The sequence below is a fragment of the Brachyhypopomus gauderio genome, chromosome 8, assembly GCF_052324685.1.
Source record: "Brachyhypopomus gauderio isolate BG-103 chromosome 8, BGAUD_0.2, whole genome shotgun sequence".
In the NCBI taxonomy this organism is placed as follows: Eukaryota; Metazoa; Chordata; class Actinopteri; order Gymnotiformes; family Hypopomidae; genus Brachyhypopomus; species Brachyhypopomus gauderio.
This window is the reverse complement of record NC_135218.1, coordinates 9029087-9047362: the sequence shown is the minus strand read 5'-3', so window position 1 is coordinate 9047362 and position 18276 is coordinate 9029087. Positions and strand designations below refer to the sequence as shown.

At 41.1% G+C, this 18276-nt stretch overlaps 1 protein-coding gene across 1 annotated transcript; it reads left to right on the top strand.

The window, feature by feature from the left end:
• The first annotated feature begins 848 nt into the window (after positions 1 to 848).
• Positions 849 to 17039, top strand: LOC143521415 (uncharacterized). Its single transcript, XM_077014255.1, has 8 exons — positions 849 to 1062; positions 7801 to 7923; positions 8132 to 8328; positions 8601 to 8681; positions 12898 to 13009; positions 13191 to 13243; positions 13663 to 13812; positions 15221 to 17039. The coding sequence occupies exons 1-8, from the start codon at positions 981 to 983 to the stop codon at positions 15395 to 15397; spliced, it is 975 nt and encodes a 324-aa protein (XP_076870370.1). The 5' UTR covers positions 849 to 980; the 3' UTR covers positions 15398 to 17039.
• The last annotated feature ends 1237 nt before the right edge of the window (positions 17040 to 18276 follow it).

Here is an 18276-nt window from a genome sequence, read left to right as displayed (position 1 = left end):
CCAGGGCCCAGCTGCTGAGCTGCTGCATGGAGGACATTGTTATTCAGTAGAATGCAAGAGGCAAACTCATCCTTTCTCAGCTTTAAATAAGTCTAGGCAGTCTATTAAAGGGCTTTAATCTGCTCTTTCTGAGTAGACATCTATCAGATGCATCTGACTGTTTTAAGATGAAGGTTGGAGAAATCTGAGGATAAATTATGCTGTTCCAAAAATCCATTTGAATATGTTTCTAACCTGTTTACCATATGCCATGTACTGTTGAAATCTTCCTGGCATTTCTTATTTAGAGTAAATGTATTACGGTTACCAAACACAGAATCAGGTCCACTAAACAGAGGTTTTTCACTCGGCCTCAATTCATCCAAACAAAAATACACTGCACTGTTGTGAAAAAGAAAGTGCATTAGTAGATGCAGTTTTAAAGTTATTTGCATAATTGCATGCATAATATTAAGGTTATTTTAGAGTACATTTAGTGTAGTACTATACATATTCATGCTGACGTAAAACTTTAAGAGCAATGTTGACTTTTTCATTAATACTTTAAATAGTCATGGGGGGGGTGTTAGTTGTGAATCTTTAAAGGCTTCCTGATCAGGGATTTGTAACACTCTCATATTCAGAACAAACATATAAATAGCAGCACTCTTAACATCACCAAAAGTTGAGGATAAACATGTGACGTGTTTTACCCTGCAACTCTTAGAACTTTGCACAACCAGCAGCACACACAAAGAAACACACACCACTCCCTGATTCGGGATTTGAGCTGAGTGGGGAGGGGGGCGAAGTAACCAGTGAGGAAGGAGGTGTAGAGTGCTGTAGAAGAAGGGGTGGTGCAGGGGGGGTGTAGCCAGGGCACAAGCACTGCTTTTTTTTCTCTCCCAGTGCCACTCAGAGGGATCTCAACACACACACACACCCACTTACGTGCGAGCACACTGCAACGTTAGGCGGGCTTCAGCACGCACGCGCTCAGAATGGAAGTGTTAATATGGAAAACGAGAAACCACCGCGCCTCGCTGGCTCTGGCCGGGGTGATCTGTGCCGTCGCTTTGCGAGGTGAGAGCCTTTCATTTACTCTGGATAGTGTCCGGACGGAGTTGCGGTCCGGAGCCGGACTGTGCTGGGAGAGAAGGGGGTGGGGTCACAGAGGTGCACTGAGGCTGCATTCAAAAGTTTTTTTCCTCTCTCTTTCAAAACCGTTACACGCGTTATAGAGCCCATTATTCCACTCTAGAAAGCTCTAGGCAATCGAGTGCTCAGTAATCTCAGGCAGTGGTTTCCTATGAAGACTGCAGGATTGTTTTTTGGTCTCATAAAGTCTTGTTGTACATGTGTGTGCTTACACACCCACACACACACACGTATATATAGAAGTATGTTTTATATGCTTAAGTAGTAGTTATAGAACATGTGGTGGGAGCATTGCATCTGCATTCAATGCAGTCACGTTTAAAAGATTGGCTCAAAAGTTCCGCATTGTGAAAATGAAAATACACTGCAGAATCTATATGACTGAAAACTTTTCTTACTCTTTGACTATTTTTTAATGATCTGAAGAATGTTTGTTACTAGTCAAAAAGTAGACATTGCTACCTTATGTAATGTGATAGAGGGTAATCAGTACCTCAGCCAGAACGTTAACCCCTGTGCCATTGGGACTCTGAGCTTTCAGTGTTCTCAGCACCATTCCAGGGCACAAAGCTAGAACTTGTTCGGTGATGGCTACAGTACTTGGAGAAAACCATAAATAAGAGGGTAGGAGTGTTAGAATCTTTGAGATTCCCTATCTGTCCTTTCCAACACGTTTCTTTCAGAGTGTCAAGCAGCATGTGCTCACAAGGCTAATTGGTCCCCTTAAGCAGAGGTTTCCAGGGTGACCTTGGCACCACAGACCATAGATTTGTTTTCATCTAGCTCACTCCACTTGCCATTTATACAAAAGGGGCCTTCTGAGCCCAGAACAACATGCTACAGTCCTTTATCGCATGGATAAGATATATTGGAAGATAGGACAGAATACATATTCAGCCTGGTTCAGCCTCATTTAGAGCTGCATTGAGAACCTTTGCTCTGTTGCCCACCGCAAGCAGTTTTGGCACAGATAAACTTGGCACTCTGTTCTGCCTGTTTAAATGGCTGGACCAAGTCTCGGTGCTGCCAGCTGGTGTAAGTCACAAGGAAAAATATGCATGAACAAAGCAGCCACACCCCTCTCTCCCCCATCTTTCTCTCTCTCTCTCTCTCTCTCTCTCTCTCTCTCTCTCTCTCTCTCTCTCTCTCTCTCTCTCTCTCTCTCTCTCTCTCTCTCGCTCTCTCTCCCCATCCTTCTCTCTCACACACACACACACACACACACACACACACACACACACACTGTGGAGGAGACATGACATCATAGACAAGTTTCAGGATCCTATTGCATGTATACATGGAGTGTAATCCCCAATGTCTGGACTAACCCTACTAGTTCAATCAGTGGTTTAGACCTTTTTCTACCGTTGATACTTTTGAAGAATCTATGAAAGTGTTGGCTAAACAGGTAACTCATTCATTTTATATCATGACATTCAACAAAAGCTGCATCATGACCGTTCTCAAATAGTTCTAACCACACTACATCATTGGTTGTTTTACGCAGCACACTTATGGTAAACTATACGTCCATTTCCGGCCACAACAGAGGATCACAGACTGAACAGTTTTGGCTGAACTCCCATTACGCTGTTATTTTAGCCCAAGGGGGGGGAAACACATTCTCCTGATAATGGTGGTTTGGCAGAGAGTGAAAGATTTGAGTTGTTCAGCAAGAGCTTGATTAGAAACATAAGATCTAGGCAGTCCCCTGTCTGTTCACTGCCCCCTCTGCTGGGGTGCAAACAATGCATGCATGCATTTACTGAAACACACCGTGCAGAGAACCCAGGTCAGAGGTCACGGCAGGCATGGCGGGAGAAGATGGCCAGAGGTCACATTCCACCCCCCCCGTTAGTTTGACTTTTCTGTCTCAAATTGCACTGGTCTTTAAGGTGTTCACACTGTACACCCACATGACACAGACCAGAGCAGAACTCAACAGGACTGAGTAGATGAACCAGGACCACGTCTTAGTGTGCTTTATATCAAATAATGTGGTCTACAGCACGTGTTTCCCATACTGGTCTCTTGCAACATACAGCTTTTTAACATACAACATTGCCTTCCCTACACGTTCTCGCACCCTGAAGTTCTCAAGGAAGCACAGATCATCTAGGGGATTATGAGGGTCGTCCCTTGTATATACAGTGCTACATCAAAGACACATAACTCAGGCTGAGACTTACATTCTCCTCCCCTGCTTTATGGCAGCCTCCATTTAACATTGAAGCAGGTCAAAAGTCAATGACCAAACGGACACAAGAAAATCTGTTCACACAATACACATGATTTGGAACCCATTAAAACATTTGGTATTCCGATGGCACTTGTAAATGAAGCTCTTTGTGGAAAGCCTGAATTATTAATTCATTCATATTTAGCTTTTTCCAGTGGCTCTGTTATACAGAAACAGTTTTTCCAGATTAGATATTTTAAACATGTAGATTTTGAAAACATTTTTTTCTTGAGCAAATTTCCCTACCCAACATTCAAATATTTTTTTTATATTTGAAAGTTAAATCTTACTTAGTACTATTGCCAGGATTAAGTGCTTTCTTCCTCAATTTTTAAGACTGACTGAGATCAGTGAAAATGTATTAATTTTAATACGTTTTTGTAGTAACTGTGTCAGATGTCTTGGTTTTTGTTATATGGTGATTTTATCCACATCTCATTCAACTCATGATACCTGACTATACCCAACTAAGCCCTTCATACAGACAGTGGTGTGTCTGATATCCTGACTCATTTTACCCCTTATCTTTTCTCTTCTGTCTTCAGCCTGATGAATGATATGAGGAGAACCCAGTACTGAATGTACATCTATCCCTTCATATACCTTCATATACCTTTGCTGCTCGTCATCCACTTCTGCCATGATCAAAGTGCTTCTGTCTTGAGAGCGTGTGTAACCCAATAGGCAGTTGACGGAAACTGGGTTTTTTTTTTCCAAGTCTAACTTTGGAGTGCATGGTTTCAATTTCAGCATACCATGGCAGCAGAAATGAGTACGAACCAACATTCCACTGGAAAGCCCTTCTGAGCAGTTATTCTCACACTGGAGGTGAGATGTGAAAGGCTCTTGGGTGCCGTAGGAGCTGTGAAGGCGTCATTCCAACTTGGCCCAACGTCCCTGCCGTTAGTGGTCTGGCTCTTCCGTACTCCCTCTCATCTTCTCTTTTCCTTCTCTCTGCATTCTCTCCAGCTCAGGGCCAAAAGGGAATCCACCCATTCCTATGGCGTTCCTTGGCTGGGATACCAAAATATGGCTGGGAGTTCGTTCTCCAGGGAATTTGGTAGAGCTGAACAAAGGGGAGGAATGATTGTGTCGATTTAATCTTAACCTGGTTAAGGATGCTGGAGAAACAGAGAAGTAAAGGAATCAAGGAAGGGGGGAATGACTGTAGCGTTTGTGGGGGGATGGGCTGAGGGGCAGTGTGGCTGTGTGGAGTTTGCTTTTAAAGGGGTGGGCGGGGCTTGTGAACCACAGAGCTGAGCATGTGCACAGCTCCACTCATAGATACGGCGTGGATCACTTAGCATTGCCATGGTTGATTTTCTGTCGTGTCAATATTGACGTCTGTTTACCAGGAAGATTGTGTGTAAAGATTAAACGTCTGATTCATTTTTTTTATTTGAACAATGAATTAATAAGTAAAGGTATGTTTCTTTTAAGGGATGTGTGAGCATGAAAGAAAACAATGAGTAAAAGTAAGAAAATATAGTGACTTATTTCTTACCCACTAAAAAAAAAACACACAAAGACCTGATGACGTTGTTTGACCTGATGACGTTGTTGACGTTGTTGAAAATGACGTTGTTTCACTGATCTCTCCATCAGTGCTGTCTTCACTTCCTGTTTTTACTCTTTTCCACGTTCCCTTTGTCTTCCCATGACTGCCGGTTGCTTTTGATTCTTTCGTCACTGAATACTGGTGAGGGGAGAAAGAGTGACCAGAGAAAGAGAAAGAGAAAAAGAGAAAGCAGAGTAGATGAAAGATTGTATGGCCATCTGGGCAACTTGAGAAGCAAAGGACCCTTCAGAAATATCAGACATTGAAAGAAGGGAAGTAAATCAAAGATGAATAAGCATGTAGAGATCCAGGCCTTAAGGGGGAGTGGTAGTAGGTATTGTGTGTGTGTGTGTGCATGTGCGTGTGTGTGTGTGTGTGTGTGTGTGTGTGTGTGTGTGTGTGTGTGTGTGTGTGTGTGTGTGTGTGTGCGTGCGTGTGTGCATGCGTGTGTGTGTGTTTGTGCAGACGTGCATGCGTTTCTAATAGTGGTGTGTGGGGTCAGGGGTATCCCTGGACTTTTGTTCAGTGAACAGGCACAGCTGACCCAGCACTAGCCATACCTATTTCTAGAACATTCCTATGTGGATATAGCCCAGACAAAACCAGCCACACACACACACACACTCTGAACAAAACAGATCTATGGAGAAATAATAAAAAAAAACCTTACAGGGTAAAGTTGGCTCCATTAGATCTTCTGAAAATATACCACAAATCATGTATAGAATAGAATTTCATTCCCATACAGAGAAACAAATTTCCCATCTTAGTTAATGCGAGGACATATGATAAAGCTTGCACTAGGTCAGCTGTAGGTACAGGTAAAACCCTTGCTCGTCTTTGAGTCTGAACACGCGCGTGATAGATAATCTTGGGGAATATGATGGGAGCAGTGAGTGCTGGTAGAGGAAAAGTGTGTCTGTCCCTCCCCACCCATAAAGGGCCACACAGCCCTATTCCACCAGCATAAAACTTCCCAGGACTATCGCTCAGCAGTAGGTGCCTGCAAGTTCACCCATTAATCACCTACAGCCCTATCAAACCCGTAAGCATACCATCCGGATGGAAACAAGCATGCAGAAAAGAACGGGTCATGCCGGCTGAGATAGGTGTGGGACCGTCGAGCGGACGGGTTGATAGCGTGCAGGCTTTCGGTGAAAGGTTGTGCAGGCTGGTTGTGTCCGCCTGGTCTGTAATAACGTGGAGCTCTGCTCCGTGGGGACTGCACCGTGGGAGGAGAGCTTGGATGTGTGAGCCAGCATCAAGCCACGCGCGGGCTGCGATGGTAATAGCACATCCTGGATACTGCTGGCAGCTGGGAGTTGAGGTTCATTTGCACGTGTGAGGCGCACGGGCAAGAAGGGCCAGGAAGAGAGAGAACCGCTGCATGAGAACACATTGACTGGCTTTTTAAAGGAGCGGGAAAAACATACTCCATACTCCATACTCCCCAGAGACTCCACAGCCGTAGGAGAGCAGTGATCCCGGTTCAGCCACACCTTGGGTATCCCGGCTGTGTGCGCTTGCATTGCATGTGCACATATACACACATTAGTTCCAGCTTTAGTCAATTAGTGGACAAGAACGAGGCAATAAACAAGCTTATATCGGTCAGCAGCTGAGAACTGCTGCCTGTGTGTGTGTGTGTGTGTGTGTGTGTGTGTGTGTGTGTGTGTGTGTGTGTGTGTGTGTGTGTGTGTGTGTGTGTGTGTGTGTGTGTGTGTGTGTGCGTGTGTGCATGCGTACGTGTGTACAAATGCCTGAATAGTGAGCTCACAGGAACTGGAGTGGTCCGGCATGCAGCATGTGTAGAAAACGGTCTCCTCTCTTTATTTATATTTTTCAGAGGAATATGAATGGCTTGTGAAATTCTGCTTTTATTTTTGTGATGCAAATAGTTTCCTGGCATGAGAGTAGGCTGTTATATTGGTGATCTATACATATATTTATACATATACAACATGTATAAATCTGTTGTTTTAGCTAGATCTTCAGTAGTCATTGAATTAACTTGACGTCTTTTCTTTTATAGCATTCCAAGAAGTATTAATTGAAGTATTACACTGGATTACACTAGCTTTTGTAAAGCTTTTCAAATGAATTAATATATTGTTTTTCCAGCTTTTATGGTTTGCACACCCTGAAACGATACAGGGCAATGATCATCAGGAGGACATGAGTCATAAGTTTGATCACTCATGTGGTACAGACCCTGTGTTAGGCGAATAATGTAGACCTTCATCTTAATGATTTAAAAAAGTAACAAAGGGAACACTGCCTCAGTTTAGCTTTGTCTTACAGGGACAAAGGCACATTTTCTTCTCAATAACAAAAACTCCTAATAAAAAGATTGAATATCATCAACGTAAACAGATATCGGAAATAGTTTTTCCATAACTCCATTGGGAGTGGCCATGATGTTGATGTCTGCTGTGAGGATTTGTTCACCCCGCCTCCCAACTCTGACCTTCACGTGTCATTACAAGGAATGTTTTACTCCACATACTGGAAAGAGCGAAGCAAAACAAAATGTCTGTTTGTCTGTACAAAATTAGAATTAATTGTAGACTACATGCAAGCTTTGTGAAACCTGGTGCCATGAACTTATCGTGAAGTAGAGCCGAGTGTAAAAAGACAATGTGTTCTGGATGGAAATGCACTCTGACCATCGATCATTAACAGTGGGCATTTTGGTTGCTTGTTTTGGTTTTTGTTTGTTCATTTCCTCATCTTTGACACGTAGTTCTTTCACTAACACCATTAAGATCAGAAAGGCAGTTTCGAAAGTGAATTTTGTATCCATTTTATCCATAATATTAAAAGTTTAAATCCATTTTACAGTATGTACTCAATCTTTTACCATCAGTGGTGACTTCTCAAGAGGATGCAACTCCACCCGAATCCAATAAAATAAGTGCAGCACATGCCTACACTGTTGCACATGTTCGTGGAGATGACGTGGCCGTGACTCCACAACAGAAGACCCAAGGTGAGTCAGGATCTAGTGACCAAACATTAAAATTAAAACGTATTATACATAACATCATTCATATATGAATTGTTAGGAACATTCTCAAGGCTCTCCAGTTCACATCTCTAAATGAACTATTGCTTAATAAATCACATCTGGTCTCAGATCAGAAGAAAGAGTGTCAATTGCAAACATTCTAAAGATACAATCAACTCTTACCTTTCAGGAACAAACAGGTCTGAAGAACAGGTCTACATCTTTCCCAGTCTGACTGAGGAAACCCCTGTAAAGACCACAGGGGTTCCTCAGGGTGGGCATCACAGCAGCCCCCAAACCAGCACATCCCACACAACGGCTGAACAGAATACCCAGACCCCATTTCCCACAATCACAGACAAGCCTGCTGCAGAAGCCAGCCATTTGGTGAGGAACCAAACACACTGCCACAGCAGTAAACATCAGAGGGCTCACCAACCTTCTTGTGATACATAAAGTACACACTTACCGGTTTTAATTCAATTTATAGAGACACCGCTTGCGAATCACCACTAATAGGAGGTTCTTTATGTGTTCGAAGCTTGGTCTGGCTAGTTTAGAGTGATGCTAGGACTTCAGTATCCCTGGTGCACAAAACGGGGCAACACTGCACCTCAACCTGAAAGTCAGTCGTAACAACTCTGCTGGTTTGTCCGCAGGGCGGCGTGAGGTGCGTGGACGAGGCCACGGTGCGAGGCAAACAGGCACTGAGGCTGAAGCTGAAGACCTCCTCTAGCTGTGTAAGGAACACTCACACCCAGCTTCAGACCTGGTCGGCCATTCCAGTGAGACGTGTACAGTGAGAATAACATCTCTGCATTGGTTTGGGTGGTTTTAATTCGAATGCGAGTGGCCCACTGGCATTAATGGTTTTACAACATGGGGAAATGTGATAGCCATACCTGTCAAGTGTCCCGTTTTGGCCGGGACAGTCCCGTATTTTACCGCTCTGTCCCGGCGTCATCCCGTATTTTTATTTTCCCGTAGTTGTCCCGTATTTTCAGTTTTCAATTTTTATTTTTTTAAAGCATTCATGTGCCGCTCCAAACAGAATTCTGTCACTAGCCTCGCGAGATCTGCTACCCACCCAGACTACTGCAGGTAGCAGTTCTCGCGAGGCTAGTGACAGAATATGTTTTGCGCGGAACATGAATGCTTTAAAAAAAATAAAAATTGAAAACTCGCGGGCTTAGTGTCGACAGTGGGAGCAAACCTGGAAGAACAATCAGAGATGGATTTAACGAGAGAAGGCAGTCCTGCCAAAAAAAGCTAAGCGTACGTGTAAGTACCTTGACGAATGGAACAGGGAATTTACTTTCCTAAAGAGGAGCATGAAGTGGCATAGCTACTCATTCTGTAAGATTTCTAGCTATGATTTTAGTGTCTCTCGTGAGGGAAGGAACGATGTCCGTCAGCACGAACAATCTGCCAAGCACAAACGCGGGCTAAAGGCACAGAAATATGGCCAGGAGATGTCCCCATTTGTAGCTAGAAATACCACTAAAAAAATTTTATTTTATTATTCATTTGTAGTTCAAAACATAATTGAGGTGTTTGTTCTTCACTTTTTGCCACTCCAAAGATGTTTTCGTCTCTCCTACAGCCTCGATTGCAGCTATATGCAAATAACCGATTATGCAAATTAGGCAATGACGTCATGTATGGGAAATGTCCCGTATTTTTAAATACAAAACTTGACAGGTATGGTGATAGCGTCCATTTATTCGTAACCATCTCTGTGATTTGGAACGGAGTGTCAAAGTCAAAGACCGTAGCCGTTGTCAGTGAGCAAACCAAAGGCAACAGTAGCAATGCAGGGCTCTGTAAGAGCAGGAGAGCGTGTTTATAAAGTGCTCCTTTAAAAACATTTGCAGGAGAAACCAGAGGTTGAGAACAGAACACATCAATTACACTGTATTATCTTGTGTGTCTTCTCTCCCTCCCTCTCCCTCTCACAGACGTTTACTTTTATATTTTCTCAGGATGTGGGCCCTAACATTTGTTTTATATGTGTTATGAACTGTATTATGCATTTATGTGAAAAGAATCCTAATCCTAAGGCTAAATTTATATAATTTGATTAAAGCTAAATTAAAGCAAAGTGGAATACAGTAGAGATATTTTGAGGGAACGAAGAAGAATAGGTATGGTGTCCTTTACTCTAAAATCCTCAAGTCAAATGAACTGGTTTATAACATAGGTTCCAACAATCTTGATTTTACCAGTCATGTCAAAGTAATTATTAAATCAGCTACCTGTCACTCCAGTAATTAACTGGTCATACAATGTTCTTCCAATCATGAACATAAGAAACTCATCCATGCATTTGTTTATAGCAGGATTAATTAGTGTAAGTGTCTTTTGAAAGACAGCTGCTTGTGTTTTGTCTGCAAAGAAATGGAACATATCGTCCCAATTCTTAATTTCTCATACTGGCTCCCAGGATGTTAAAGAATTCACTTCAAGGTACTTGTTTATAAACCACCAAACAGTTTCACGTCTCCAGCAATATAATCCCAGCAGGACTCTCAGATCACCACTCGTCAGTGAATTATGTTAATTAAGACTAAGCACAACAAAGCCATGTTTAGCTGCTCTTAAATGCTACTGTCATGGAGCTAGAGAAGTGCTCTGACATTAGACTGACATTAAACTAAAAACATCCAGTCTTATTCAGTTCTTTTTTTAGCTGTCAGGGACAGTATTACTCTGGCATTCTGGCTTTTATTTCTTATATATATATATATATTTATTTCTTATATATATATATATATTTATTTCTTATATATATATATATATATATATATATATTTCTTATATATATATATATATATATATATATATATATATATATATATATATATATATATATATATATATATATATATATATATATATACAGAAAATAGAAAATATTTTTTTTTAAATCAATTGACTGGTACAAACACAAGACATATAGATAGACAAACAACCCTCAGGTGTCAGGTTCCCTAATGGGCCACGCCCACCTGGGGGATGAACGCAATGTCACAATAACAGGACAACATGAAATACTGCTGCTGCTGACCAGTCGGCAGGGGGCCTCCGTAGCGTGCCATAAACATGCCTTGCCTTCCCTTGCATTACCTTAGAACATAGCTAGCATAACAGTGCAAAGGAGCTGCATGAGACTGCACCATCTCTCTGACTCTGACTGACCCCTGACTTTGAATACGGAAACAGCTACAAAGGAATCAAACACATCTGGTCCACAAAGCCAGAGCTAGACCAGTGAACCAGTGCAGGATGGCACACTACGGTTAGGTCAGCACTGTGGGAGCGTGGCACCATGTCATGAGCTCATGTACAGTTTGAGAACAAGCCACTGAAGAGTGGTGTGATAGAATGATTAACAGAGGTTTATTGTGGTGATCATAGTCCAAACAGAGATTGCAGAAAGTTTACCTACAACATCTTAACCTAATAGAGAAAGCACAGGTGTGTTTCCTTTGTGCATCTGAAAGAGCTTTCACCATGTGACAAAAGCAGGTATCCTTGCATTAGGTTTGCTCAGATGTTGTGGTGCAAGGCTGTTTATAGCTTTATGGTTCAGTAGAAGTATTTAGTAATCACTTATTTTTTATTTATTATTATTTACAATGAATTATCTAGATCTAGATCAAAGCTGATGGCAATGCAAATGGATGAAAAGCTTATTCAAATTAGGTTGTTAGAACTTTCTGATGTTTCAAGAAACAAGAATCAGACACACTCTCAGTAGGCCGAAACCCGCGTGACATTGCAAGACGTCTAGCAGATGGTGAGTTTAGCCACTTCACTTGCTGCCTGGCCTTGGCTTCAGATACCTACAGAAAGACCACGAGCCAAGTTACAAGGAATGAGAGCGGCACCCTGGCACGATGGATGGCTCTCGGCCCAGCAAAAAAGACTAGGCCTGCTTTCATAAAAGAACTCAGTTTTTAACAAGTCCCATGTTGTTCTCTGATAACCATTTAGACAGCCAACAGCCAGTGCCAGCAGAGCAGATCTGGTGGAGACGTGATGCAGAGTGGAGACGTGCCCAAAAAGCCCTACCTTGGCCTTAACTTTGGCCTTAACTACAGGGGCCATCATTCACCCCACTGTGAGGGATCATCACTATCTTTGAAGCACCTGGTGCTTGGGAATCTAGACAGTTCCCATTGGCTATTTGTCTCATTAGACATCCCGACTTATTACATAGAGCCAATTTCACATGTACATAAAAGTATTACTGGCGATGGGTTTTCAAGGAGTACATCATAAAATGAAAGCATGAAATATGATTATGTAAAAATTTGAAATATGGGACAGGGAGAGTTTTTAACAAAGAAGCAGTGAAGAAGTTAAAAATATATAACAAACAATGACACGCCTAAAAAACAAGTGACACATCTAACCCCAGTGCACTGCTGCATGTCCGGGTGTCTGTTTTTGGTTTTGAGAAGCATTCTTGAGTGAGCTTGCAGAGAAGTATGTACCACATACCACCGAACATGTGACACCGTGACATCAGCACTCGAGTGCTGCACTGATTGGATTACAGACATTAAATTTGTTAAGGTGCTGACTGTTATAGCCCAGCAAAATCGCAGCCAGGTTGTAGCCTAACTACAGAAACTGATGGAGTTATATTGATGGAATACTTAAAAAACCTTTTGTTGTAAATAAATTGTACCTATGATAAAGGCTATGTGTTATTAGGGGGTTAATGTGTTATTTGGGATTTAGGAAGGTAATTCTCTATGAGAGGCCATGGTGATGTATAAGCTTCACATTACACTACATTCATACAGAAAAATGAGAATCTTTGTAGGGTCTTTAAATGGCTTTACAGCATAAATGTGTATTTTGTGTTTGTTTACACTTCATGTGTATTTCCACTATGAACAGAGCCATGGGGCTCATTTTAGGACTATGTGTCTCCTTCTCAAACAGGAGGAAAACAGAGTAAAGATTCAAAGTGTTCAAGAACATCTTTGTCATGAGCTTGAGATCTACCAGCAAGCAAACACTGATGAGATGATCATATCTGGGCCATGCATCCAAGGTTTGAGTGCTCCTTACGTAGATTTATACCATATGAAGTATTTTTTCCTTAACTCATTAATATTTTGTATTTCATAGTATTTGATTTCAGATTACATTTGAAGTTTCAGTGGCAAAGAAGTTACAATGTCTACATTGTGAGAATAATTCAACAAATAATTAGTTTTTTGCTCATTTCACAGCTGATGCCAAAGGAATGAGGGATAAGTTCAACAATGACAACATCAAGGATAAGGTAATATATAATCTATGAGCATGAGGAGAGGCACACTGAGGCATAGCTGCACTACCTATGAGGACAAAACAGCCCTAACAGTTCTGTCTATGCAGAAAATGTAGCACCACCATCTAGAGCCAAAAACATCTTTCCCAGGTTCAGCATGTTCTTTTGGAGAGACAACTAATCCCAATATGTAGTCCCACCACATACATTAATCTTCTAATAATCATCTTCAGGATGAGGGCTTATGAATATGCAATACTATCTCAGCTAGCATGAAGCAGTGTGCTTATTTTTTTAAATTACAAGTATTGGAGCCTTGTCAGATTTGCCTGTGCCTGTGCCTGTGTGTGTGTGTGTGTGTGTGTGTGTGTGTGTGTGTGTGTGTGTGTGTGTGTGTGTGTGTGTGTGTGTGTGTGTGTGTGTGTGTGTAGGTTGACATCGAGGAAGCAGAGCTCATCTTTGTGAAGCACTCTCGGGCTGTCCTGGTCTCGGTCCTCCTCACCGGTCTGCTCCTGGCTGTCTTGCTCATTGCTGGATACCTCCTGACAACCCATCGCAGACAGGCCAAAGGAATGCGCCTGGTCAGACTCAGTGTCACGCACTAAAGCTCTGGGGCTTTACACAGCTGCCACTGCTGATTTCGTGGATTTGCTCACAAGATAGGATATGCCATAGAGTATCACGCTTTACTGTGGGTTAAACGATGAAGTCAGCTGATGTGGGCGGGGAGGGGGCGCAGGTATGAAGGGTCTTTATTCTCCACATCTGGCTAAAAGCACAAAGACAAGCAAACATGCTGCAGTAACAACTGGACACATCTCGTGATGTCCTCCGTAGTGCGGTATGGGCGAGCAATGCTCAACACTAGTGGGGTGTACCCATGGACCTGGTGTCCCTCTGGGTGGTTGGGTGCGTCCCTCTGGGTGGGTGGGTGCGTCCCTCTGGGTGGGTGGGTGTGTCCCTCTGGGTGGTTGCTCAGTACACTGTGAGCTGTGTAAGTTTAATGAGTGTTAATTTTGAGGTAGATGTCTGAAATGGATAAAGAAACTCTTTACATAACAGTTACACCATGATTTGGAGATGGATTGAGATGGATTTAATTATGAATTTAAGTTTTTTGTGGAGGTGTTTTCCTTTGTTTATCCCTCACTTTATGATTTTTAGACAAATTGAATCCGATTCCGCACAATTAAAACAGGAGAGTTAAAGCCTGATCTAGCAGAATAGAATATTGCATGTTTAATATGAGAGACACTGTTACTCCCACTGTGACAGGCAGTGTGAGCAACTAAAAAGGAAGCGATCACGCCAAGTCTCAGGGAAAGAGGATGGTTTGATAGAAAGTGCGCAAACCAAATACCCGTGACATAGATCCAGATTAAGGAAATAATAACCAGCAGTCAACTGGTACAAAGACAAGACATATAGACGAACAAACGACCCTCAGGTGAGATGGATCACGGGTCCCGCCCACCTGAGGGACGAACATCACGTGACCAAAAACAGGACATCTGCCGCTGTAAACGGGGGCGACCGGCAGGGCCCCCCCCCACAACGTGACACCCACAGTGTCATTGCTATTGATAATATATCTACACAGTGACCATAACTTCATACTTCTTTCCTATCTTGACTGGATTTTTGTGATAAGAACATTGCCAAATATATTTGGTCAAATGACACTAAATTCGCAAAGACTTTTCTATAGAATAAAAAAATGCTGACTTAGAAATATTAATGATAATGCTGACAAGCGTATAAATGAGGTTTGTTCAGCAAATGGTTTCAGGCAAAAAAAAAAAAATCTCCCAAAAGTTTGGTTTCATGCCACCATAATTATGTTGTTTGAAGTACCAATGATTTTGAATCTGATCTCCACTCATCAGTACTTTAATGTTCATTATTATTTTACCTTGCCATCATGTGTGCAATTTTTAATAATAATTAGTGTTTCCTCATTATGAACCAATGTTTCTTCTGCCCCTACAGGCTGAGGATTCATTCCAGGTGGATGAGCAGAACCAGGGGAGCACTCTGCTGTCTGTTGCCCCCCTCCCCTCTCAAGAGCCCTTGGACAAGCCCAAAAGCAATGGCGAGTCTCCAGAATCACCCCCAACCAATGGCCACTCCACCACCCAAACACCAGTGGCTGATACCCAGATGTAGGCACTGTAGTCCATCACCGACCACCTCACCTTACTAAGCACCCATCAAGGACGATCACGTCGAAGTAGAAAATACCATTAAGAAGATCACGATGATGATAAGGACAGTAACATAATCATGTTAAAAGTGCTGATAAAAATGTAACTTGTACTGTGAAGACATTGACCACTGGTTAAAGCAGCCTCTGTTTGAGCCAAAGAAGAAGAGCTCAGCTTGAAATGCCAGACCAGACCTGAAACACTTCAAAACCCTCGTCAACTAGAAAATGTTTTCTTAAAATTCCTATTATCAGTTTAAAAAAAAGAAGTTTCTTATTGCTATATTTGTACCTTAATGAGCCATCCAAAATTCATTTTCAGTGTCATTTCTTCCTATCATGCTGGAAATGCTAGTAGATGGAGCTCTAGATTATTGATAGAGAATGCCATCTTATAAGCCCTAATGTCCTATCATATCTTAAAAAGCATCTTGAAATATAATGTAGTTTTTCAGTCTTAGTGGTAAACTTAACTGTTAAACTCAGTTTTAAAATGTGTATGGAACTCATCATTAACCTTAAAGAGCAATTTGATTTGACTTTAACTTCCTTTTTGTCCAGACCACAAAAAAATAAAAACTACTTTTTTAGGAACTCGCAGGTATGATCAACTATGAAATGGAAAAAATTATTTTTTGCCTCCTTTTCTTTTACTGTCAGTTATTAAACCTTACTGGCATATGTTGTACTGAAAACTGAAAAGATGCCATTTCTGGAAGACATTCAGGCACTGACTCATGCTGGAAGTCTCTGGCATGAAGACTAACTCATTCCCTCTCTGTGAGATTTTGCCTGCTGGCATAAGATATACTGGGGAAAGAGATCAGCCAATTTCCTGTTTTTTTAAAATCATATTCTTCTTTGTATAGATATAGAAGCTTAAAGAAGTTTAATTTCATAGAATAATTTTACAAATGCTACCTGCCTTTAGAGTACTCCTTACCTACAGTGTAAAAGAGTCCTTTGTGTTGAACCAGACAAAGCTATTGACCTCCACAGCAAGCTAGTTCATTAGATCATTATCTTCCTTTTTACATAATGTCTTTTTGTATTTTACCTCTTTATAATGCGTATGGATAATTCTTTATTTCTAAAACTCAGTTATATGCCAAACGGGATTTAAAAGAATGTACTCCTATAGGATTATTGCTGTATTGTAAGCTTGTGTGTGTTGCATCAGCAGTATGTCATCTCTGGGCAAAACAGGTCCATGTTCACAAGACGTTTTAGTCATTAACCTTCTTTACTGGTCTGAGATAAATATGGCTTCAGGAGAAAGATAAGTACAACCATATTAATAAGATGACACTGTGTTTGATGGCAAAGTCCTCTTGAGTCCATTTTGAGAAGCTGTAGCTGAAAGAGACATGGTCTCTAGAGAATCTGGCTCTTTGGAGGGTTTGTGTGTGTGTATGCCTGTCTGTCTGTTTATGGGTGTTTGATTTATTTTAAGTGATTGTTTTAAATGTTTTAATTGTTTACTTTGATACAAGTCATTTTTTCCATTTATGGAATAAATATGAGAACCATTTTCATACAAGTCAAACATTATTTGGGAACAACTGTTCTGAATTGATGTGTTTATATGGAATTTTATGTGTTTATGTGTTTTTTGTGTTTATCATTTATATGGAATTCTAAACAGTTCATATATTTATGATGAATGCATCTCTCTCTTACTCACTCACACACACACATCCATATAGGAATTAAGTCCACAGTATTAATATGACATGATAAGCAATGTAACATATCTGATAAACTCCCACAGACAGCACAGATGCTTAATTCTCAACAAGTCTTCAGCTTTGCACTGGACACATCCCAGATCTTAAACAGCCATAAAATAAGTTTCCGTCAACATGTAGTTGCCATGTAGTACTCGATTTCATCAAAATATTAGTGATATAAAATGCTATACAGAAATGACTGTCAATTGGGATTAGAAAATGCATGAAAATAAACACAAACCAGTATTACTCGGGTGGAGGGGTGAAGTTAGTCTTGACAAAAGTCTTTGAACTTGTTGCATATTTGCCTAATGTGTGAATATAAATGGATCCATATGGTGGGGGCCAACATCCTGAGAGTGAGTTAGGTTACAGCCCTGTATACAGACACACACTTAGGGCTAAAATAACTGCACCACTGTATTTATCTCGTATAGAAAAAGGAAGCTGGAATTCAAAATCACAACAGTGAAATTCTTTCTCTTCAAAACAGGAGATGAGCTGAACTGTAGCGTGCAAGAGGCCAATACAGGAAAAGATCCCATGAGAGAGAAATAGGCTGCTGAGAGAGGGCGGAGCTAAGCTTTCCCTCTAAAACTAACCAGCCAATAGCTGCTGCGAAGGATTGCACAAACATAGAAACTGGTAAACGGAAAAATCAGCCAAAAAATATACAAAATATCAGTCCCTGAACATGAGAGCATACCATATGTATTCTTAGGCAACAGCGCATATTTCTGTTACATTCCTTTTCCAAATGCAGACATTAAACAACCCTTTTTGAAAAGCTGCACCATTTAACAGTTATACCATAACTGGTTCATGAGTAGTTTTTCAAGCAATTTGGACAAATATTTCCCATGTGAAGGCATAACTGTAGTCTGACAGGATGACCGCTTAGGAAATTGATACAAAATTGATCTTGAGCCTCAGAAGATCATGCCTATATATATATATATATATATATATATATATATATATATATATATATATATATATATATATATATATATATATATATATATATATATATATATGTTACCCAACCAAATTATCAGGCATGCAGATAATTTTTTTTAACAAACATTTGTGAAAGAATGGATCACTCTCAG

Coding starts and splice junctions, on each gene's coding strand:
- LOC143521415 (XM_077014255.1), top strand. CDS start 981: ATGGAAGTGTTAATATGGAAAACGAGAAACCACCGCGCCTCGCTGGCT. Junction 13,010..13,190: donor ATCTGGGCCATGCATCCAAG/GTTTGAGTGCTC, acceptor CTCATTTCACAG/CTGATGCCAAAGGAATGAGG. Junction 13,244..13,662: donor ATGACAACATCAAGGATAAG/GTAATATATAAT, acceptor GTGTGTGTGTAG/GTTGACATCGAGGAAGCAGA.